Source organism: Microcebus murinus, chromosome 11 (assembly GCF_040939455.1).
Source record: "Microcebus murinus isolate Inina chromosome 11, M.murinus_Inina_mat1.0, whole genome shotgun sequence".
Classification (NCBI taxonomy): Eukaryota; Metazoa; Chordata; class Mammalia; order Primates; family Cheirogaleidae; genus Microcebus; species Microcebus murinus.
The window spans coordinates 42164616-42190422 of NC_134114.1; the positions used below are offsets into that span (position 1 = coordinate 42164616).

Here is a 25807-nt window from a genome sequence, read left to right on the forward strand (position 1 = left end):
AATGACCATGGAGAGAGGCATTATCTTTTTCTAGTCACTAGAGATCATATGAAGTTCAATAATAACCTGATTTGTGAGGTGTCTGGTGGGAATGTATATGGGAGGAGGGTGACACAGCCTCTCCTAGTTGAACACATCTTTGTGCTCCCTTGTACGTGAAGATGGGCACCACTGCTAATGTAGGGAGAGAGATGTTAGGAGGAGTGAGGTAAGGAACGACAGATGGAGCCCTGTCTGGACCTGAGCGATGCTACAGGGAGAGGTGAGGTGGCACCATAAGTGGGCAATGATACGGGATCAGGGAGCTGGGAATGAACAGGATGAAGAGGGTAAAGAAAGGAAAGAGATTGAAACAAGGAATAGGAAATACAAGAAATAAAGCAAGGAATGAGAGAAAAGAGTGGAAAAAGAAGAGGTCAAGGGAAAGGGAAGGGAGACAGAGTATAGTGGAGAACATGAGAAAAGAAAAGAATGTGGAGGAAACCAAAGTGAACTGGGCTGGAATTTGAGGGAGGCAGGAGTGTGCTGTTTACAGGGTGTGGAATCTGAAATGGAACTGCTGAGGTTTGAATCTGGCTCCACAACTTTCCAGAATAACAACTATGAGAATTTCCATGAGTCTCTGAGCCTCAGTTTCTTCTTCTGTAAAATGGGGATAATAATTCTACCTACCTCATAGGGTGGTTGGGAGAGTTAAATGTGATCATGTGTGTCAAGTCTTAGCACAGTGCTTGCACATAGTTACCTGTATTGTTATTGAGGTTAAAAGGCAGAGGAACAGAGGGTAAAGGAAAGAACAAAGCAGAGAAAGTAGGAAGGCCAGCCATTGAGACAGTGGAAGGATGGAAAAGAAAGAAATTTCTGCTAATGATTTTAACCTTGCTTTTCCCACATTACAATCCAAGTGTCTATGGCTACCATATTATTTCTACCTGTTTTAATGACACTTAGGAAAAATAAATGTGTTTAATATGAAAACACTTTTAAATGTATTATTGTATTAAACTAGCCTATAATAGTTTGCAAAATAGATGTTCACATTTCCTTAAGAGTTGAAATTATTCCCTAGAAATGAGTAAGATCAAGTCCACAGGATGCTGGTCATCCAAAAAAACCATTTGTTTATTTTCCCTTCCTCTTTACTGTATTGACTAGCCGTTTGATGGGGATTAACTAAATTGACTGGTTATTTTGAAAAGTGTTAACCCCAGCTGTAGACAGTGGGGAAAATAAAGCCCCAAGTGTTCTCACCGGTGTTTCTTTCCAAGTTTCTCTCCACAACACAAACCACTTCCTTTTACTTGAAGTCATTTTGCTTTTCTCATTAGTCTCACAGTCCAGGGGCTGGTGTTGAGTGCTGAGGCAGCTCTCAGTCCAAGACCATAAAACAGCACAACAGAATTGGCCCAAAGCATAAAAGGAAGGCATTCTGGAGCTGTACTTCCCCTCTCAAGGAGAGTAAAAAGAAAAGTAAAAGGGCAGATAAAGTATGAGAAAGACATCAGAGATCATTCTTTTAGTGGGTGGGGGAATGAGGAGGGGAGAAGCAATGAAACCACAGCCCAAATCAGAAGGGAAAAATGGAAGGGACCAAAAAACACCTCTTCTTATACTCATCCCAGCAATATTCTGTGCACCTAGCAGGAAGCTGCATGGTTGGTAGGTCACAGACGTGTTTCCATCAGGCTGAATAAATAGTGCTCTCAGACTCCCCAGCAGCAGTTGGTGAAAGGCTGACCTTTATTGACCACTATTAGGCTACTCTTTTTTTTTCTTCTTAGGAGTCATCAAGTGCAGTAGTGAGAAGGAGGTAAGAGTAGAGCAAGGAGTTCGATCTGTAACTTACTGTGAACAAATCAATGGAGATAACTCATGACCCTTGGACCAGCCAAGCAGGGCTACTCTGAAATGCCACTCAAGACGCACCAAAAGGAATTTTGTCCTTTTCACAAAACATATCCTTGTGCAGGCCCACGTGAGTTACTTAAAATGTTGGCCAATAAAACAAGCACAGCAATGGCGTTACTTCTCACATTTTCCTCATTCTGATTCAAAGGGCTGACCATGTGGAGAAGGCCATCCAGCATCCACTTCTTTCAAGTTATTCCCTTCTACCAAAAGGGTTAAGAGACATATTTTTGTCCCACTTTTTTTCTCACATAGGAGAAAAAGTTTTCACATTGGCTTCTACTGTCCCATATTTTGCTCTTACACTTACTTAATAATCATTTAGAGAAGTTCTGAGAAGAGTTGTAGTAGAGCCAGCTGACCTTCTCTACTTCAGGTCTATTGAACACAGGGAAGTCAGCATGACAGTCTCCCAGAACCACACGCTAGTAGAGTGAAGATGCAACAAAAGAACTGACACATTGTTGGGTGGGCTTTTTGAGAATAAAGAGGCATAGACTACGGTTTTTAGAACAATTTCATTAGGTTATGCTAGCGGTTGGTTTGAGGACTATGGAAACACAAGAGAAGATCCTGACCCAGTCTAGGGAAAGGAGCAGGGCTTGGATAGTAGGTGCCCCCTGACCCAAAGAATGAGATGAAGTGAGCTAGGCAATTATGAGAGGAAAGTGAGTTCTAGATGGGGAGAAGAGAACAAGTAAATGAAGAGAGTTGTGAAACCTGGTGTGTATGGGCGGAAGACTCTTGCTACTGAAAGAATCAGGCAGAGGCTGGAGAGGCAGTATGATAGCTAGGTAGGGGCCTTGGTGACCACGTCTAGGAGATGAGAGTTTATCTCATGGATGGTGAGGAGACAAGAAGTGTTTTAAGCAGGAGGGTGACATTTTCAGATTAATTTTTCAACTAGAAGCATTTGGTTGAATTGTTGAAGGCAGAGCTAAGGAGAGACAGGGCAAAGATAGATCATTTAAGAAAGTGGTTCTCTATTTTATTTATACTAATACATGTTCATGACAAAACAGCTATGTGTATATCAATAATTTTATAAAATAATACCTGTCCTTGATTCTATAGATGTAGTTTTATACTGTGTTATTTTCTATTTAATTCTATATCTTTTTTAAAAAAATAAAATGCTAAATGCAACTGACAGTTTCAAAAACACTATTTCAGGCATCACTATTTAGGGGGGAGCTGATGAGTGCTTGAACTAGTATTGGTGAGTTAGAGAGGACAGCACAGATTTGAGAAATATTTAGAACACAAAAATCTATCGATTTGATGTAGGTGTATGCTTTCCAAGTTAAATTTGGATAAAGGTGCTTCCCTTAGACAGGAAGAACAGGTTTGTGAAGAGATATGTGAGTTCAGTTTTGAGCACATTAGATTTGAACCCTGAGATATCAGTAGATATTGGGCTTTTGTATGAATGAATCTGACCATCTGGAGCAGAGGTGTGTGTGAGAAAGTCCTACGCCAGCATGTGCAGAGGAGATTAGGGAGAAGGAGGTGAGCACCTTCACAGAGAGGGAAGGGTAAAGAACCAACTAAAGGATCAGTAACGAGTGTGTATCTGAACTTTGCTGTTGTTTTGCTTTGCAATGTTTCTAAGGTTGACAGAGATAGGAAAGAACTAGAGTGAAAGGAAATATTGCAAACGTGAGAAAAAGAAAGGAAAATAGATGAAGCGAGGGCCAGAGGTACTGGAAGAAGAGAGGATCCAGGCCACATCTGCAGGGGTTGACGTGGCACAGGGGGAGAAGGCGTGCCTGGTGTGCTAAGACCAGCACAGTGGAGGAAGCGATGGGTACAAGTGTCAGGAAGAGGACACAGGAGTTGACACTGACTTTCTTCAAAAAGCCAGGCCATTGCTGAAAGGTGATGTATAGCTGCTGGCTCAGCAACCCTGGGCAGAGGGAGGAGGTCTGGAACAAGCACCAAGGGGACCGAGAGGGGGGCACAGCAGGGACTGAGTGTCAAGTGCACTGGGGGTCCGCTGTGGTGAGAGGTCTTGACTTTGTTGGAATTCCAGCTTGAAGTGATGTGGGATTCCCCCCACCCCCCAGGAGGAGTTCAGGTAATGACGTGGAGAAGGCAGGTTGTGAGAATGACAGAGAGCAGGGTTTTTCCAAAGTGAATAAGGACAGCAGGATTACAAGAAATTTGAGAGGAACTGGGTAGGCAAGGAGAGGTTACGAGAGGGCTCATGTGCTTAAAGGAGATTGAAATCCCTGAATTAGGGGATTGCCGGAGGAAAACAATCCTTTTATTTCCTAGTCTTCTTTGTACCCGGGTGTGGCATGAGACTAAAATTAAGTCAAGGAGATGTAAGTAGAAGCATTATACAGGATTTGTGAGAAGTCTCTTTTAAAAGGAGAAAGTATGTTATTCTCTCTCCTTTCCACCATCATGCCGCTGGCAATGTAGTGGGGATGGCAGGGGTTCTTGCCGTCATCTTGGGCCATTGAAACAAAGCCCATAGTCTAGAAATGATGGAGGAATTATCTGAAAGAAGCTTTGGGTCTATGGTGATCTTAGAGCAACCTTATGAGCACTGGACTATCTACTTTGAGTTTCTTTTATAGAAAAAAGAAATAAACTTCTATCTTGATTAAAGTATAATTTTTTTAAAAAATTAAATTAAAAATATTATTTTGTATATTTATGGTATGCAACATGATGTTTTGATACACACACACACACACACACAGAGCGAATCTTTCACTCTGACTGAACCAAATTCTAGCTAAAATAGTATATATACATAACAACTAGAACATTTATAGAGCCATTTGTTAGAGAATGCTTACCTTCCACCATGTAATGCCTAAGAAGAGAATATATTTTGTGGTAGGCAAAGAAGCTTTGATTTTTCTAGACTATAGACTGCTTTTGATATGGGTGGGAAAGAAACAAAAGCCAAAATTTGGATTTCTTCATTAATTAAAAAAGAATAAAGCAAAATAAAGGCACATGTATGTTGTTGTTTTTTCCTTTAACATTAAAGTCTTCTTTGCACTTTTTGTGAGAAAATGTGTTAAAATTAATGACATTAATATCTAGAATGATACATTTCCATTGTTTTACAATTTTTTTTCTCTTCCTAAAGGGTAAGAATTCTCATCAGTCAGTATTAAATGGTTAAAACCCAAACCTAGTAAATCACTTGTATTGCGTTGTTTTCAAAGTGACTAAACAGCTGTAGTTTTCAATGTCAGCCAAATCATCTGCCAGGGTCACATGTGTTTCACATGTCAAGTAACTTATATGGGTTCAATTCTACCCAGGATCATAAGGAAAAAGACATTTGCAAACAAGTGATCTGAAGACATGTTTCCAAACAGCTGCTATGGTTACTGGGATAAGAGTTACTATTGTAAACCACTTGAGTTTAGCACTGTGCTTCCAGCCCCTCAGAAAGAATACTCATTTCAAATCACAAATCATCATTCATGTCCAGAGCAAGAGAACCAGTTACTAATCATAATGACATTCAATAAGTATTCAATGAAGACAAAAAGTAATATTATATATTTGTTATTATCATAATGACATTGTTCATATGCAAGTGAGAAGAATGTATCCTAGGTATAAAAACAAAACTAACCAAACTCATAATTGTGATGGAACCTAGATAAACAGCTAGAAAGAGAGAGCTTTAAGCAACAAGACTTGCCTAATATTTCTGCCTCCAATTTTTGCTCCAGGCTACATTGAATAGAAGCAAAAGATATGACTCTGTATACTAATAACTTCCTTAACAACCTGGAGTAATTGGTATCAGGGAGCCAGACCTCAGGATTTAAGGAGTTTAGGAACAGAAAAAATTTTAAAAATTCACATTTTAATTCAGGGCATAGTTACAGAAGTTTGACACGAACAGAGAGAAGAAAAGAGGTATTGATTTGTGTGAGTGTCTCCTCCATTGGGTTCTTCTAACTCCAATGAGATAACTGGTCTTGAATAGTAGCTCTTACACTGAACTTATATTGTGTTCTCTTAATGTTCTTCATATGTGCTCTTCAAAACCCACGATCAATCTCCTCATCTTGTTTATATTTACTAGTTCTGATGATTTTCCATGTGTGAGACATGCTGAATGAAAAAGACTGCCTTCTGGTCATTTAACTCCCCTCTGCAGGTTTCAAGGTTGGCTTCCATATTTTAGCAAACAAAATTATAGGCACCTCCAAATCAGAGGAGTAGTGCAGATGGGCACAGACAAATACTCACTCCGCTAAGTACGGTCTCCAGTCAAACTGGAAAAGGTTGTCAGCTCTGAATCACTTGTACAATCAAGTCCCTAAACATGTTTCCGTCCCTAATATTTTGTTGCCCTGGGCAACCATCAAGTCCACATGAGGACTTCTGCCAACTGGAGGGGATGACTGACTAGGAGTGCCAGAATTTTCTTTTAACTCTTTGTTGAAAACTCAAAATAGCAAATGGTGTCAAGGATATCCCCCAAAGAGCCAGACTGGGAAAAGCAAAACTCACACAGTGACCTGGCATCTTTTATTCACTTCTTAGGGAAATATAACTAAAGAAAATAAAGGCAACTAATCAGAAGCATGCATTTTCATAATAGTAAAATATTACAAAAAAGCTAGTTAGATCTTTAGATATTATTTAATCCAATATCCTCATTTTACAGAAGAAAAATTACTAACTAAAAGTTGCACAGGGAGCTAGTGGCAGAGCTGGGATAATAGCTCTGGTCTCTACATCCCAAGGTCATTGCTGTTGCAGCAGCTTTCAGAAGCCCAGTGCCAGATGCAAAATGAAGAAATGTTAGTAAATCCTAAGTGACCACCTCTCTTTTGTAAGAGCAAATGGCCCTGGTTGAAAAGCCCTGCTCTGCTGGGACACTGGGAGCAACACTAAAGCCCTGCAGTAGTGACCATCCGTTATCACACTCACTACAGAAAGTCTGACTATGCAGCACACAGTTAACTAAAGTAGCTGAAGAGTGTTCAAGGCCCAACAAAAGTACCATGTTTGCTGAAATCTTTTATTGCTTATTCCCTGAATTTGATCTCTGACTCCTCAGAATTCTTATGACACTGTCTGTGGCACAGTTCTGGGATTACCTAAGATTCTTGGTTTCTTTTTCGTATGTACGTCTTGTCAAGTCCTTGGGGGTGGAATTACATCTTATTCATGTTTGTTTCCCTGAAACCCAGAATACAGAATTAAACATGTTTTTACAGATTGGTTGACAATAAATCAATATTAATTTTATTATCTCTAGCAGTATAGTGACAACCTACTTATCCAGAGATTAATTACAGGAATTTTTACTATTCAAAATGCATAAGCAGGTGAAAATAACCCAGAAAAGTCAAGTAGATGCAGGTAAAAATTTATTCACTGCATGCATCCCGTATCCTAAAGGTTTACCTCGGAGATGGATTACCCCCAATCCTTACTTTTATTTTGAGTTAATTTTAATTTATTTTATGCTCAGTGCAATCAATAGCTTGGTAATCTGGTTTGCCCAGGAGAATGAAGCAGCAGATCACAAAAGATGCCAATAAGGCCAGGCCTTGGAACATCAAGAAGTGACCACTGGACACTCTTGAGAGTAGCAGATGAGAAATAAAAGTGTGGCAAGGTTTGGGGCTATTTACTATTGGCGCAAGAAAGTCCTCATAGATTGTTAGGTCCTAAGCACATTTGTGAATGACAGGGAAATATAGAAGCTGATGTTCATAATGATGACCAGCACCCCTTTAAGAGGTTAAGAATAAGCATAAAACCTTTCAAAGATTTTTATTCCAAATGATTAAAATATAAGCCCTGCTGTTTTAGGAATATTCAATATACGGGACATTTTCTCCTAAATGAAATATAGGAAATCTAGGCACTGAGATAAACCAGTGCCTAGATTTTACATTGGAATTTTACACTGGAATCCAGCTCTCAACCTATGTTTATCATATATATAATATCAAGGATTATATGGTTTCATATATTGTCACAAGCTTTTTATATCCACTCAGTAAAATCATACAGTTAGCAGTTACTAAATCCTATACATTTGTTCTTTGTCTTTTGCAACTATCTCTTCCTTTATACTCACATTATCTAGCTATTTTGCTAGTGTAGTGTCTTTATTACACCTTATGCTTGGGTCCTTGGTTACTGCTCTTGTCCTCTAACTGGTTTCTGAACCTCCGATATTTTTTTCCTTCGCCCACTGGAATTTTTAAAAGATCCCCAGGTGACCTGAACAAACAGACAAGTTTGTGAACCACCACCCTAAGTGTTTAGCACACGATTCATTTGACTCTTAGTTACACTTTACAATGGAACTAGCTCTTTTAATGGCAGGCATCAAGTGTCTGTGAGTTCTGACTTTAGATGCTCTTTAAAAATAGTTGCTTTTTAGCAAATACTTTTTGCTGTTAGTGAAAAGTATGGTCTTTTCCATTTCCATTTCCTCCCTCCATTTACTTAACAACTATTTTCAAGCTCTTAGGTGCCACCTCTTCCAGAAGACCTTCTATATCTTGCTTTGCATCTCCAACCAAGAGCTACTAACGTTTTTCTCTTGCTCTTCTTTCCAGAGATGCCACTGGTGCTTACACACAAAGAGACAGAGATGGTGGGTAGAGGTGGCTGTCTTAGCTTTGCTTTTTCTTTGTAGGGAAGCACCTAAATGGATCTGTCACACATATGAATCTACTCTTCTTTGAAGGTCTGGTTTGAAAGCAAATTGGGCTACATTTTGCACAAAGGCATTTTAAACATGCAGGTGTGACTGCCCAAAATAACAATACTTTGAACTTTTACAGAACCTTTCATCCAGTGATACCAAAACAATTCAGCTTATTAAAGCCTTAGGAAGCTGGGGGACAAAACATCCAATTGATCTATAAACGAAGACTGACTGCATTAACTGGGTTGGGGAATCTGTTTCAAGTCTCCAAACAATGGGGCACATAAGCAGAGAAAACCATAAAACCATATGGTGTCTCCAAGCTACGTCTCTTAACTGTGACATTTAATTTTCAAATCCTTCAAGGAAACGAATCCTTTTCTTTTTACATTTTTGGTGAATTCTAGAATGATCAGTTTACAGACATGTATTTGCGTTCAGAAACTAATAATTATTTTATGATCAAGCATTCGCTTCTATTTCATGTTCTAGAGTAGAGAAGCTCATTAAACAGATAAGTAAAAATGAACTTCACCTGCGGTTGGGGAGAACTATTACTTATTTGACTGATTTTCAAATAAACAACTCATCATAAAAATCTGCTGAATACCTGGAGCTTTGTATTATATTTCTCAAAAAAAATACCTTACAAATGTAATCTTTTTCTGTTTTCCTCCTTCTGGCTGCCTTACATACATTGCTGTGAGCAGCTAATATTCAGAGCAGGAACTGGGGTGTATTCCCATTTTCCCGTATTTTAAATCTGCTGTAAACAGTTGTTATGAACAAAATGTGTCTAAGGAATGTTTATTAGACTATGGTTTTTGTTTGGCTTTGTCCCAGCACATTAGTTTTCTAATTTTTTGCCCCATTTCAATGGTTTCTTTGATGTCTTGTTTTGACCAGCTGCTGAGCTTTCTGTGGCTGTCCATTTACATCACTTTAAAAAATGGTACATAAATGAAATTTGAACAAAATGAACAGTACTTTCACATTGTTTCAAAATCAAACATGTTCCTAAGGAATCTGATTTGTGGCAGATGGAGAACAAAACCTTCCAGAGGGAGGGCTGTTAAATGAGTCTTAATTACTTGCACATGAAAATATAGTGACTAAGATTGTATGCACAATTAGGAATTTAAACATGTAGAAAAGAACTGGCCATAGAAACAGGCAGACATCTGTGTAGTCATAGCTAGTTTCTTATGACACAGACAATAAAGGACAAGTTAGTAAAAAAAAAAAAAAAAGAGAAATTTAGTTGTTTTCTTTATTTCATTCTTGCTTATGTTGAGCTCTCAGTTCTAAAGATGATTCATTTGCCTCAGAAACTCACTGATGGAAATGTCAGAGTACAGTAAAAAAAAAAAAATGGTTATTCAAGAACTAGCATTTCTATGTTAGTTCCTACTATGTGCCAGATGCTAGGCTGGTGCTTATTCATCTCATTTAATTCTTACTTAACTCTCTGAGATAGGTTTATTATCCCCATTTTATAGATGAGAAATTAAGGCTCAGAGAACAACTTTCCCAAAGTCAAATGCTAACAAGTAGTATAGCCAGGATTCTCTGTATTGATTTAATGAATCCAAAGCCCACCCTCCAACAATGCCTAGCTACTCCCCTGGAAAAAGACACACACCTTTAAAAAAAAAAAAAAAAAGAAAAAAAAAACCCTTACACCAAGGGTGGCAGTACTTTCAGTTTTGAGTCAATAATGCCTTCCTTCTGTTGGGTGCCATGGTGGAGTAGGCTGGTGGACAGGCCAGAGTTAGTCGGGTATGGAGACAGACTGGACTTGTTAAAGGTGTGGTAAGGAAGGCATAATTGGGTCCAGGTGAGATGAATGGCTACACACAGGGCATGGATAATGTAGAGACACAGGTCAGGGCTGAGATGATAGATTTAGAGACAGAGGCCAGGACCTGCTACAGGCTGGGCAGCTTAAGAAGCTTGGTCAGATTGTGGGGTGGGGAAGTGTGGAGGTCAAGTGGTCAAGTGGGAGCATCTAGTCAAAGGTCAGTGCCCTGGTGGCTCTGCAGGAAGCAGCTGTGGGCACATTTAGGTTCTACCTGGCTGGTTCTGCCCTGGTGTATAACACTCAGTCTTGATCTCCAGAGCCTGGAGTTGGGCCCTCCTTACAATGACCTTACAGGTGGTTAAGTTGTGTGGTGTTCTACAGTGAGCTCCCTTTGGTCTTGAGGGATTTATATCCATCTCATCTACTGATGGACCTAAATGCCTTTACAAGGCAAAGGCAAATTTTTCTTCTGGTTCTTTCTTCTTGGAAACCTACACTAACCTGGAATGAAGGTAGAGGTTTCTGCTAATGTGCCTTTGATGAATGTCAGAATGTAGACATTCATGTCTAAAGTTCAAACAATGGACCTTCAAATGAATTTAGAAACCCAACTTGTTTGTATTCTGGGGCCTACTTATATGTTGTTCTTAGAAAACTGAAATGATCGAAAATAATTCTCTTTTGTATTCCTTAAAGTAAGTCTAATTAGAGAAGAGTCCATTTAAATTACTATTAAGCCAAGATCATAGGAATGCAAATTATTCCTTGCTTTGGTTCCTGCACTTGTAAGTAAACACAAGCATAGAACTAAGCATAAAAGAGGCATCAATAAATGTGCACAGGTCAAATTATCAGGAAGTCAAATGATTTTTGAGCCTTAGAGGAACTGAGTTTTCAGAGATATGTTTATGAACAGGTAACAGGTGCAGGACATGCATCCCCCCAAAAATTGAGTATCATAAAGAGAAGTTTAATGAGAAATAAATTAGCAAAGTAAATTGTGTATTGAGGCCAATCCTCTTATCTTACTATAACTAATATTTATTTTGTGTCCCACCATCATTCATTACCCTTTCTGTGAGCACCCAAATTGATTTCAGGAAATTACTTGGTGTCTCCATTGGAAGGTCTTAATAATAGCACAGCCAACAATAATCAAGTGCTTACTATGCATGATGCATTTTGCTCCATTTTTCATAAATATCATCTCAATTTGCATGAATTCCCTATGAGATAATTACCATTAGTATGCTTACTTCAAAAATGAGGAACTTGAGACTCTGGAAGGTTACATGAATTGTTTGAGGAGAAACATCTGTAAGTGGCAGAGCTGGAATATGAATCCACAAGATCTGGCCCCATAACTCAGCTCTTCTTACCACACTATATTACAGGTTTGGTGGAACTCAAGCCAGATGCCTTGCTCTGCCTTAGCCAAGGCCCCAGACCAAAACTAGACCAATTACACCCTTTCTCAGCAGTTTGACTTTTAAACAGAATGATAAAGAAACTAAAAACAGTTGCAAGGATCTCATTAGAATGCTCCTGCTGTCAGACTTTCCCCTTGATACGTGGCTTTCTAGCACTGCGAAGGTGCGTTGATTCCTTCAAACCTCATCCTCCAGCCTCCCCACTAATTCTCAGGGAATTGAGAATTCTTCCTATATTCTTCCACTATGCCCCATGTAGCGTAAGTGAGAAGAATTGGTTTTTGTCTTACAAAGGATCATTGCTGATACACCATTTTTAAAGGAGAGGTTATAAACCAGCCGAAGGGAGAATCCTTAAAGAACAAGATGCTGCAGCTGGTAAGTACCCAGCAATAATTTAGTAGACGCACTGAGAAACAATGGTGAGACAAAAATGCCAGGCCAATTTCTTCTGCTGCCCTTTCTGTGGAAATGATGAAGCCTCTTGGGGCTCTCTCTGAGCCAGTGGGCTTGGACACACTGGCCTTCTCCTTTATTTCTGGCACCTTTAGCAGTGTTCCTTAAAAGGAACCTTACTTTGAGGGTCTGTAGAGATAGCCTGTATGAGGGTGGCGAAAGGGTAAAAGAGAGACCTTCCAGAGATTCCTTCTTTTCCTTCACACACTGACTAGAATTTAGATAAAGCTGTCTTCTTCAAAGTGGTACCTGGGAAAACTTGTTTATATGCTTATTTCATATGTTGTCATGTTATGCTTCTTTCAAAAACTTCAAAATTATATTTTCCCTTAAGAATGGCTTCATTTCTAGAATCAGCCTCATCTAAGCTAATTTGGCATCCTGTCTGGTGAATGGGGTTGATAGTCATCTTGGAAATAATATTTTTGGTCAAAACTGAAGTGTGACTGTAAACTGGTAGATGTCCTCTTCTTGTATCTTGTGTGGCCCATAAATTGTCTCTAAAGGCATTGCCAAAATGCTTTCAAGCAATGGCAGCAGGGCTCAAATAAAATGTATAGTTTTCAAAGTTGACTGCTTTGAGGAGCAACAGTCATTGAATAACATAAGAAAGTCTACTGATAGTTTATAATGCTTTTTAATACATAAAGCATTTTTTTTAGATACATTTAATTTTATTTCTTTTCCTTTTTTTTTTTTATTTCGGCATATTATGGGAGTACAGATTTTAAGGTTTCAATAAATGCCCATTTCCCCCCCTCCCCCCACAAGTCTGAGTCTCCAGCATGACCATCCCCCAGATGGTGCACATCACACTCATTATATATGTATATACCCGCCCCCCTTCCCCCTGCCCAATACCCTATTACTGCAGTACCTATGTGACCACTTAGGTGCTGTTCAGTTAATACCAACTTGCTGGTGAGTATATGTGGTGCTTGTTTTTCCATTCTTGGGAAACTTCACTTAATAGTATGGGTTCCAGCTCTAACCAGGAAAATATAAGATGTGCTATATCACCATTGTTTCTTAGAGCTGAATAGTACTCCATGGTATACATATACCACATTTTATTAATCCATTCTTGGATTGATGGGCACTTGGGCTGTTTCCACAGCCTTGCAATTATGAATTGTGCTGCTATAAACATTCGAGTGCAGGTGTCTTTTTTGTAGAGTGTCATTGGATCTTTGGGGTAGATGCCCAGCAATGGGATTGCTGGATCAAATGGTAGATTCACTTGTATCGCCATAAAGCATTTTCTACATACCTTTTAATAAGACCTAACATTTACTATATACCAGATATTTGCCAATTTTTTTTATATGGATGATCTCATGGAATCCCTCAAAATTAGGAAGGCATTATTATTATTCACCACATTTTAACAGAAAATATTCATGACTTTTGAGTGACTTGTCTAAGGTCACACCCAAAGCGGGTGAGCATGCCAGCCAGCCACAACACTCAGATTTTCTGACTCCTGAGCCCTGTTCCTCTTCTCCTACACAGATCTTGATTTGTACATCAAGACAAACAAAACCTACCAACATTTGAGTTTTTCTCAAAATAAAGGCCTGTAGGAAGAGAACACTGAGGTCTGTTTCTACATTAGCAGTGTTAGTCAAATAGCATAGTCAGTCTATGGTCCGTGACTTTGGAGTTATCTTACAGACTCTTACTTGTTCCTCAACTCTGAGGTCTTGGTTCCATAACCAGTCCTTTGTTATTTTCCTGTTTGACTATCTGAAAAATGTTTCCTCTTTTATTGTTCTCAGCCTTCCACTTTCTCGTGCTGCGAAGTTTTCTTCAAGTTCCTGGATTAGTTACCCAGACCCTTTCTAGTCTCTAATCTAAATAATATTATAGGCAGCTTCTTGGCTCTCTAGGAAAATGATCTCATCCTGCCCCATTCTTTTTCCCTCCCTTCCTCTCTCCCTTCCTTATTTTATTTATTCACTAATCCATTCATTTACAAACTCTCTGTTTTCTATTTACTTAAAGCCCTTCCTTATCAAACAGAACACATTTTGTCTTTTCAAGTTCTACAAACCTTTAGAGTAGTGGTCCTGAAGCTCACTGGAGGTATTTTATGTCCCATTGGGTTGGAGGAGCCTAAGCATAGCCTTCCACACACTAGTGACCAGACAAGTGAAAGAGCAAACTCAGGAAGACACACAGAAATGATGTTCTCCACGAGGACAATTCAGTGTGCAATATGTAAACAATGGAAGCATATCCAGAAAAGAATGCCATGAATGCCTGTTTTGCTAGGCACATAGAATACGGTGAGTTAGAAATACTTCCATAGGGCCAGCAGTGCTGAAAAGAACCACAAAAAGAGAAGGAAGATGGCACACTAAAAACCACTGTGTATTTAGGGAACAGAAACATCTAGAGGAAGGACATTTGGGGATTTTGTGCCTAGAAATGGTACCCAGGGAGATGCTAATAGACTTGAAGAGCCTTCATCCAAAGAGAAGATGAACGTTCCCACTTGGTACAGCCTGTTCTTTCAGGGCCTTGACAGTGAGTGGTTCTAGAAACAAAGGTGAGTGCTAAAGCTGGAGTAAGGATTTACCCCAATTCTTCTGAAACATTCTGGCTGCCTCACTTCTCACACAGACCTGGGGCCTTTCCTTGTTGATGCTCTGGTCCTGGGCACTCTGGTGACAACAGGCACTTTAGAGGAGTCAGAAAGAGGACTGTGGGGATTGAAGAGTACTTGATGAACCCTCCATCCCAGGCAGGAACCCTTTCTTTAGCTCTTAGGGTTTGCCAAAGGATTTCTCCGATCCACTGATCTCATATACATTTGTCCAGCCCTCCACTCATATACATTCAGTAGTGAACTGCTCTCAAAAGAGAGAGGAAAGAGAAGGAGAGAGAGAGAGAGAGAGAGAGAGAGAGAGAGAGAGAGAGTGTGTGTGTGTGTCAGGTAGTAATAATTTTTGAGGAGTAGTAGATACAGCAGCTTGTGTATATTTGTGTGTATAAGTCAATCAATTTTAAGGGAGAGAGGAGATAACATTTTGCTTCTGAGTCAGACAATCTATACTTTGTCATGTTCTAGCTATATATCTTAATCAAATTATTTAATGTCTCTAGATCAGTTTCTCATCTACCAAAGCAGGAATAGGAACAGTGTCTATCTCTTTGGATTATCATAAGATTTAAAAGAGAATATGCATCTGCAGTGTTTAGTATGTATCAAATGTCAGTAAATGTTAACTTTTATTAATATAAGTATTAATAATATATTCAACTGATTTTTAAAGCATTTTTTGAGAAATGCCTTTTGATATAATGAAAGAAAGGATGCTGTGAGTGAACTCCCTATTTATTTATACAGTTAAATCATTCAGTGCAACATCCAACCAGTAAAATTTGGGAAATAGCCCCAAAGGAATTTTTAAATGTTTTGCTCCACCACAGCCATTGTATTTCTGAATATGCCTAGAATATTTTTTTAAGGCATAAATGGGTGGGAAGCACTTTGTGGAGAAAGGGAGTGACTTAAGAATGCAACTTGTGTTATTCTTTTCTTTTTTTCTTTTCTTTTATTGGTTTAAGGAGACTTGGCACTACGTCTGAGAAGACAAAAGGAATACAGTGACTCAACATAACATTTCCCAAACTCCCTCTCACCCCCATACACAAACAGAGACGTGATACTTCATTTTCTTTTCAGAGAAGAGCAAGCTGGTCTAATTAAAATTGTGTACACATTTTGAGAGATAACAGAGATGATGACGCCATGGTGACGAGGATGGCACAGATAATAATATCACTTTGTAGTTCCTTGCACTCACTGCAGAGCACTTCGCACATATTTTCTTGTTTATCCTAGACTGCATTGTTTGTTAGGTGGGGGTATGGGTGTCACTATATACATTTTCGAGAAAGAGATTTTCCAACAAATTACCCACAACTCAGTGACAACACTGTATATGCAGGCAAGGACTCTCATCAACTTCCTTCAGTAATCCACTATTCTCCTAAATTTGGCTAATCAAATTGTTGGCCCAGGAGCATTTGTTAATAAATATAGATCCTGAGCCTTAGCTGGAAGATTCTGTTCTGAAATGCCTGGGAATCAGTCATTTTGTGGTTGTTTTCAAGTATCCCTTGGGTATTCCTTTGGTCAGGCAGGTTTGGGAAGTATTGCCCTCTTTAACTCAGGGTGGTGAGGAAGGGATACTGGCAGGAGTGGACTTTGATCACATTTAGATCCTCTATTTACACGGACTCTTTTCTGATCAATTGGAGGATTCTAGAACAGTATTGTCAAGGCTCAATAATCAATGGAGTGCTGCCCTATCCAAGAAATATTACTTGAAAATACAGATTGATCGTGGCACCCTGACATTGAAATATCATTAGACAGTGCCTCACCAAAACCTTTTCTAGGCGAGCAGAGGCAAAGTGACAACTGAGACCTGAGAAATATGGAAGTATCTGTCACTAGATTCAATGTAGAATGGTAAAGCTATCTGTCTTTGTTAGCTACTCAACATCTAAAAGTATCTTAAATTGAATCCAATATACATAATTAAAATGCATTAAATGTGTGCCTATTGCACACATAGCATTTTATCATGTGTTCTTTAAAACAGAAGTATTTTTCCACATGATAAAAATTTTCTATAAATAAGTCATTTTTAAAACTCTTATTACGGTCTTTTTAAATACCTAAATGAATTCATGTATTATTTAGCATTTGCATTGTTTTTAATCTTTTATGCATATTCACAATGCTGCAGTGAACATCTATATACATAATTTCATTAAAAAAAATTCTTTTTCCTCAGTCCCCAATCTAATCAACCCCCAAGTCTTCTCAACTCTATCTCTGAAGAGTTGTGAATCTATCTCCTCATCTTCACCCCTCCCCCAGTACTCCCGTTCAGAGCAACCATTATGTTTATCACGTACAAGGCCTGTGATAGCCTCTTGAAGATCATAGGGCTGGCACTAGTCTTTCTTTCTTTTAATCTGTTTTCTACACTGCTTGCAATTATCGTCATTCTAAATGCATATTTGTTCCGCTGATTTAAAAAGAACTATAGATTTCCATTGCCCATGAAATAAAGTCCACTATTATTTATGTAGGCCTCCAATGCTATTGCCTCAATCTACTTTTGGAGGCTCCTGTTCGGTTACACCCATACACTTTTAACTCTATTTGTCCTTTACTGTTCCCAGCCCCCTTATTTGGAAAGGCATTCCAAGCTTCCATATCTCACTCTTACCATCTCCTGTAATCTTCCCCAACCTATATGGAGAGCACCATATTCTTCAAAGTTCAGTAGGGGGCAATGCCCAGGTGGAACCATTGGCCCTCTCCTTCAAATACATATATTTAAAGAGGCTTCCATTGTGGCACTTAACTAGCAGTTAATTATTCAAAATTCCTTCTCCCCTACATTCTGAGTTCTTTTAAGCTAAAGGTCATATTTTGCTTCCAAGACCTGTGCATGCCATATATAAGGTGCATGGGAAATATTTGTTGACCAAGTGGATAATAACAATAATAAAATTATAGCAATAATGATAACTAATATTTATTGAATACATTCTGAATACTAAACACTATGCTAAGCAGTGGCTTAGAATCTAATGAAAAAAACAAAAGCTTAGAGAATTTAAATAGATTGACCCAAATCACACAACTAGTAAGAGGAAAGCTGTGTTTTTAGCTTATATGGCTTGACTCATAACCTTTTTGCTGTGCTACCTCATTTAATTATTTCAATTTAGGTTATAACAAGCCATCCAAATTAGATATTCAGGCAATAGAGACATAATTAAATTATTTTCCCTTATGATTAGGACATATCATCTGTATATATACAAACCAAGTATAACATAACTTCAATAAATTCATGGTCAAAAAGTCACTGACACATCTGGTCTTTTTTATATAGAAATAGGTATGACTTCATTTAAATAAAAGCATAAGAGGCAAAATAAGTTAATTTATAAAGAAGAAAATTTATATACTGCTCTAAAAGACTGCAAGTTTAACTAATAATAAATAGTCATAACCTCCATGCATTTAGGTAAATCTTTTCGTTCAGTGTTTTTGCTGGGAAAGTCTTTTTTACATGAGGATTTTTGTAAAAGTAAACTCCTTTAGTTTAAAACACTTAGAACATCCAACAGTCATTGGATGTATTAAGTATAAAAACAAAAAAACCCAAACAAGTTAATGTATAAACATGCACATATACAATCTTTATTAATCTTTTATTAAAGCTATTAAACATAATGTATAATCACCATTTTTTAATCACATTCCTTAAAAAGTTTACTGAACACTCATTCTCTGCAATTATTAAAGAGTGGCCACACTCTTTGCTCTATTAAAGGGAAAGGGGAAAAAAACTACACAAAGAAGCTAGTGCCCACTGGTGGCTGATGAGGAGGGAGGGCCTTCTCTGGCAATGGTGGGTCTCCCGTCCCTGCACACATTTTAGTTCAGTGTCTCCTCAGGATTTGTATATTTCTTTCAGATTGATCCCTCTGTCTTCTTTTTTAGCTCATGTTCCTATTATATCAGCTCTACAGATATTTCTTTTGTTATTATATATACTATTCGTTTTTATCATATGCACACACATACACACACTTAAAAGGCAGGTCTAGGTAAGCAGCAAGCATTATTATTGTCACTATATTAATAAAATAGTTGTTTAGTTTCCTTCCTTTAATAATCTCTGAGTATTAAAGAGTTAACTCAGATAATAACAAATAAATTATTCCAGTTAAACATCTTCATTGTTTTTCTCCCCCCTTATTAAATCTTAAGAACTATTTTGGGCTTTATTAGAACAACAAACAAACAATAAACATATAACAAGATTAAGTTTCTTCTCATTGTGACTAACTAGTATTAGTTGGATAGCTTACTTTTTTTTTTTTTTTTTTTTTTTTTTTTTTTTTTTTTGAGACAGAGTCTCGCTTTCTTGCCTAGGCTAGAGTGAGTGCCGTGGCGTCAGCCTAGCTCACAGCAACCTCAAACTCCTGGGCTCAAGCGATCCTGCTGCCTCAGCCTCCCGAGTAGCTGGGACTACAGGCACGAGCCACCATGCCCGGCTGATTTTTATATTATATATATTAATTGGCCAATTAATTTCTTTCTATTTTTATGGTAGAGACGGGGTCTCGCTCAGGCTGGTTTTGAACTCCTGACCTTGAGCAATCCGCCCGCCTCGGCCTCCCAGAGTGCTAGGATTACAGGCGTGAGCCACCGCGCCCGGCCTAGATAGCTTACTTTTTAATCCTCTACTAACTGACTGACTAAATTCTATTTAGAATGCACTTTTTTAAAAAATGGAGGCATGAATATTCAGGGAAAAAAATAAAACGTGGAATGGAGACTTGCACCAATTTTTTTTCCGGACTAAAACTATTTTTGTGTTTAATTTCTGTCACTGCAGCATGTGTCTCCCTCTGCAGGTGAAGAGTAGGCAATTGTTTAATTGTTTAGATAAAAGAACTTGTATTTTCCAAAGTCAAAAGGTCAGACGTCCTTTGCCTTAGGCTGCCCATCTTTATGTATCCAGGATATATAATCAGCAGATATAATCAAAACAGCACTGACTATATAAAGGCACATCCAGTGGGAAGTTGGAACAAGATATTTTCTAACTTTCAAGCCCTTGTACAAATAATCCAATGCTACATCTATTACTTAGAAATTAATATTCTTTAATACTTCTTATACTTTCTCTAAAACATGTATTTCTATAGTGGCTGTAAAGGCTTCCCTAATCTGATGAATCATTTTATTTCACAGAGGTGGAAGAAGGACCCTGGACTTGGAAAAAGGAACCACAATTTACTCATGGCTATGTTAGTTAAGTAGCATCTTCTCTCTCACTGGGTCTCAGTTTTCTCATCTTTAAAATAAAGACATATAGATTTTTTTCTGAGTTACATTTTTGCAGGAAAATCCTCAAACTGAAGATGATTAAATAAAGAGGTTGAAAATATGGAAATTCAGAAACATACTGAAAATGATATTGCAAAAACATGACAAATTTTCATGATATGGCTACAAAACGCTTTTCTTAACATTGTTTGAAAATGAAATGTTCAAAAGGTCTCACTGTGCCCCAAGCAATATGGCTCCAAAACAGGTGATCCAAAACAGGTGATCACTGTGCCAATACAGGTATGGTTTGGGCATCTCTGACGTTTTGTCACCCTCTTGTGTTTCAACATACTCTTTAGTTCTGGGATGCACCACACACTAAGAACCTCTGCAGATGAGCCTTACCCTAAGTGACATGGGGATTACTAAATGAGGACACAATGAGAAGGTGGAAGTCTGCAACCCAGAAGAGGGCTCTCACCAGAACCCAACCATGCGGGCACGCTGATCTCAGATTTCCATCTTCCAGAACTGTAAGAAATACCTTAATGTTGCTTATAAGCCACCTAGTCTATGGTACTTTGTTGCAGCAGCCCGAACTAAGAATCTCCTAGATTTCTGTACAGGGTGGGTGCTAGAAACAAAACCAAACAATAACAACAAAACAAAAGGGAAAGGATGCATTGAGTGCTGATCCAGTGAGGCGCTATGCTAAGAGCATCACACATGTTCTCTCATTCAACCTAGCAACAACTAAATGATGTAGTTTCACCATTCTAGAGATGGGGGAACTGAGCAAAGAAAGGATGTGTAACCTGCCCAAGGCCACAGAGCTATCATGATAGAGCATGGCTTGAATTCTAGACAGGCAGAGCACCCACTCGGTACAATTCTAGGGACACCACACCATGCTGTTCTATGAAGCTGCCCTCCAGGAGTGCCTGGAGCTGTACGGCCCTTTGGACCAGCCATGAACTTAACTGCTGGGTTACTGTTCCTCCAGACGGTAAACAAAATCTCTAGGAAGGCCACCTTCACCTTAAAGGGTGCCAACTAACTTGTTCTAACTTCTCCACACTTCCAGGGCCACTGCAGAGATAGAGCCAGGTTCAACAACAGGGGGAGTGGGTCTGGAGGGTAGGGCCTGCGCAGTCAGCTGCCCAGGGCGGGAAGGCACAGTTCCACCTTTCCTGAGTGTCTTGAGTCTTACTGTAATCCAAGTCGCAACCAGCATTATCATTATTATTACTGCTTAGGCTTCAAGGGTGAGCTCAGAGAAAGGAACCTTCCCCTTATTGTTGCTGTCTTGCCCCCAGCCCCCATCCCATGTCCCCACCTTGGTTTGCTATGCTTCGGTAAGAAAGAAGACTTCGCGTTTTTAGTCAGTTAATATCCTGTTGTGCTTTGTGACGATCCCAGCTGTGCTATGCAGTTAGTGACAGTTCATCAGTTTCCCTTCCTAGGTATGGTATTTCTGTAGCCCCACTGTGCCTAGGCCTTGGGTCAGAAGCTTGTGGGTACAAAGGTGGCCATGTTAACCTTCATTTCTCAATTTTAGTGGCTCGTAGTTCCCTCTGGTATTGTTCTAGGGCCTCAAAAATATCTAAAAAATTTCTGGGAGCCTCTATGGGGTTTCTTGCATATGTTTAAGACCAGGTCTATGCCCTCTGAGTGTAGCCGCTCTCCCGCTCATCTGTGCTGGGCATCTGCTGGGGCGGATGGGCAGCTGCCCTGAACCACTAAGCACCCAACCATCTCTTGTTGGACACAATAGTCTCCACTGGTACCTGAAGCTGCTCTTCTGGGACAATGCTGCTCCACCTGTGAAGCCAGCTCATAGGTGACTTCAAGCTAAAAAAGCTTTCAATAAGGGACCAAAATAGCACTGCATTCTGCTCAAACCACAACATCTGTCTTGCTTATTACAAAAATGAGGGGAGGGTAGTCCGTCTTCCTATGGGTCAGACTTGGTGCCCAGAGCAGGTTCTTGATCAATGTCAAGAACAAAACTGGTGAACCATATATACACTATGAAATGACAATTGATAATCATCACCAATAAGATCTTGAAAGAGAAACATGGAAAAGAGAACCAATAATTTAATATTCATTGAAATACAAGTCCCATTTGATAGACCTTCAGAAAAGAAGACATTTACAGCTGTTCCAGAATCAATTCTGATGTGGTAACCACAAATACGACTGGACATGATAAAGTTAAACTTCAAAGAAAGTATACTCACTAATAACTTAATAAGGAGCTCCTTAGCACATTATGGGTTGGAACTTGAGGAAGCTACTTGAAGGAACGAAGTATTGGTCTAGTTTGGAAAATATGTTAATTTTCTTCTAGCAATAATTTTAGAAAATATAGGTTTTCTTTTCAAGGCAATTATTTTAATGACTCAATTGAGGTTTCAAGCAATGATTAAATGAATTCAATTTGGTTTCAGGTTCAGCAAATGAGATCATTTACTCTGTTTTCGGTTCAGTCGAGGTCAAGTTCTGTTCAGACTAATAGGAATTGGGATAATTTTATTTGTGTGCCCTTTACTTACTTCATTCTTTCTTCTACTTTTCTTTCCAAAATATCTATCCATCCCTTTATTTTGATTTCATTAAACTTTTCTAGATTGTATGTTAACTTTTCTCTTGTCTCAAACTGAATTTATTCTTAATATTTGAGTCCTAATAAGGACTCCTGGAAGTGTGTTCCTTCCTATACATAACAGGATATTGATTAACCAAGAAGGTACCCCTTTTATTTATGCTTTCACTTTCATTAAATTAGGCTGCCACCTAGTAATATCACGCTGATAACATAAGCATGGAACCAAAATGGTAAACATTTTGAAGGTAATGCTATCTCTCAAAATACAAATGCCCAGAGCAATGCTAAACTGAGTACAAGCATGAAGTTAAATGATTAGAAAATGGTACATCAGTAAAGATTTTCCAAGTAACAGTTTAAATGGACAACTTGTGAGATCAATGATAAAATTGATAACATAGAGAAGTAACAATTCATTTCTTTAAAATTTTCATATTACAGTATAAAATTGGTGATAGTATTATATTGACTCTTGGAAGATACAGTTTCTTCCTAGATGTGAAGAATAAGATCCCAGATCTTTCTTACCTGTTATGGTGGCTTTGTTGATGGATGGTTGGTTGCACATGGGTGATCTTCTGACAAAGAGAGAAAAATACAAAGCAGTAAATATATGATGCTTGTTGATTTGAGTACTCTCTCTCTGAGTCATCTCAGATATGGCATTTTACTCTAAAGGATTATTTTTAAGTTAGGATATGCAAATGAATATTTCTTTCAGACTATTCGGTCAAGTTCCTGGTGCTCTTTGTGCTATGGTTCAGATCATACATGTCAGAAAAGAAAACTGTTAAATTTCATGGTGATCAAATTGGGGCAAATAAAACTGATGTAAATGTCACAGGGACATGATATAAAAGGAAACCCTTATTGATTTGACTATATTCAATTAACCCAGGGTTTACATAGCAAACACAGACTTTCTGAATTTGAAAATGTAGTTAATCTATAATAGTTTTCCCTTGTGTAGTATTAATAAGCTTTTATTTTTGGCATAAATTCTCATGATTGCCTATACATTTTCAGAAGTGAATTATTTGTTATAAACTGTCTTATAATTAGAGAAGTTGTTTAAACGTCTTCCTTTCTATTTTCTTATATTGAGAAACATCTCTGATGCATTTGTTAGTGAGGTATATTAATGACTTGTCCAAATAGATACCACAGAGACTTTAGAAATACTATAAATGAAAGGTACTTAAATAAATTCTATCTTACATTCTTTTTTAAGTTTTCAAATGTTTGCCAAGTTCCACAAAATGATTATAAACTCTTTGAGGTTAAAAAAAAAGTGCTATCTGATTAACTTGTATTCCCTGCAGAGTCCAGTAGAATGTACCCAGTATCTAACCAGTGCTTAACAAATTAATGTTGAAAAGAATATCATATATGGAATGTCCATTAAAATTTTTTAAACTATAACTTTATAAAGTTGTTAGGCTGCTTTCAAAATATAGTGATCTTTAAAAACACTTTAAGTACAGATACATTCAAGGATGTCTACAAATTATTGTTGTTTTTTTTTTAGTGCTTCAACTCATGGTTGACACTTAAGCGATTGCTGTGTGTCAGACACTGTGCTAAATGAGCACTTCAAATGAATTATCTCATTTAATCCTCACAACAAGTCTTAAGGCAAGTAGTGTCATTGTTCTCATTTTATCAAGAAGGAAAGCAAAGCTTCGAGTAGTTGAAAAACTTGTTCCAAGTAAGAAGGCTGAGATTTGAACTACAGTACTGTAATTTTAGGGCCTGTGCTCTGCTCTGGTACCTTATTTTAAGGATGCTTTTGCGGACCTGTACAGAAAGCCTCACATAAGTGCAAATTTGCCTTCCAAGGCGACTGATCTCCTAGCAGGGCTGGGGGAAATTTGAGAAAAGCAGTCTGGGATTTTGCAAATTCTCCCTGGTTCTGCTCGCCTTGAGCTCCCCCACCATCACTCTTAAGTTTATTGGTATCAGTTTGGGATTAAAATTTGTATCTGATTGTATCAAAATTTACTTCTGAATTATTTTAATTTGTTATTATAAAATAAAAAAGGGGGGAATTGGAACTTGATAAAACCAAAAGATTAATGTTTTAAATCACTGCTCTGAAAATAGCTTTGATCTATATACTACTAGCAATTTTCTTGCTGAAAATTCTTTCTTATTATTCAAATACTTTATATATTGATTACTCCTCTTTAGTCCTTGCTCTGTGAAAAGTTAGAAAACATTGATTTTTGTCTGGAAAGGGTTCAAATGAATAGTTTTATACTTTTCTATAGTTTTGGAAAACCAAATGGTTGACTTGTTACTAATTATCTCCTCTTAATATCAATCCTACAACCAACTGGCACTCAGGGATTTGATATCTTAACAAGAAGCTGCAAGGCAAATATTAATCCTTCGATTCATGGTTGCATTGAGACCTCACTTAATGATGAATGAGCCAGAACTCACTTCTGGATTAAAAAAACAAAAAACAAAAAACTCAAAGGCAAAAAATAGCAAGGTGATGGGAAGCAGCAGTGTGTTAACAACTCAGCAAGGTGCATCTGAACACCCACTTGGGCTGGTCTTTAGATGCATTTTTTCTGGACTCCTTTCCTGTAGCAAATAGAAAGAGTATATGGTGCAAGGTGCACATAGCTTCCACAATACCCAAGGGTAAGCTTGGAAATGTCCTAGTGGCCTGCGAGTGCCCAGCAGGTGGAAGTCTGATTCCCCCAAGGTCGTCATGTGATCAGCAAGGGTTAAATCCACTTCACTCTTACTGAACAGAACTGAGTTTAGCTCTGTGTAGATTGAATCCTACTATTCTGATACCCAAATCAGTAAAGGAGGCACAAATCTGCATTGACCAAAAGACAGAGCACACTGGCCTTTACTTAGAGGCTACTAGATAACACTGTTTGGTTCAATGTCACCCTGGTCATCGCCAAGGCAGGCAGGGAGTTCAGGTGCAAGCTATGATTTTCTATCATCCTCTAGCTCCTTCTTTCCATTTTTATCTTTTTTGTCTCTATATACCATTTGAAAACTTCTATCTTGCCAAAAGGGCCTCAGATCATTTCTT

At 38.3% G+C, this 25807-nt stretch overlaps 1 protein-coding gene across 8 annotated transcripts in view; it reads right to left on the bottom strand.

Moving 5' to 3' along the window:
- Positions 1–25807, bottom strand: part of PDE4D (phosphodiesterase 4D) — a 1055987-nt gene that overhangs the window by 167864 nt on the left and 862316 nt on the right. For 7 of the 8 annotated variants that reach the window (XM_076008347.1, XM_076008348.1, XM_076008349.1 and 4 more), the window contains one exon: positions 23275–23324. In XM_076008347.1, the coding sequence (XP_075864462.1) occupies positions 23275–23324 (50 nt within the window). Of the gene's footprint in view, position 1; positions 7081–23274; positions 23325–25807 lie in introns of those variants that run through there. The other variant, XM_076008355.1, reaches the window with a different exon arrangement.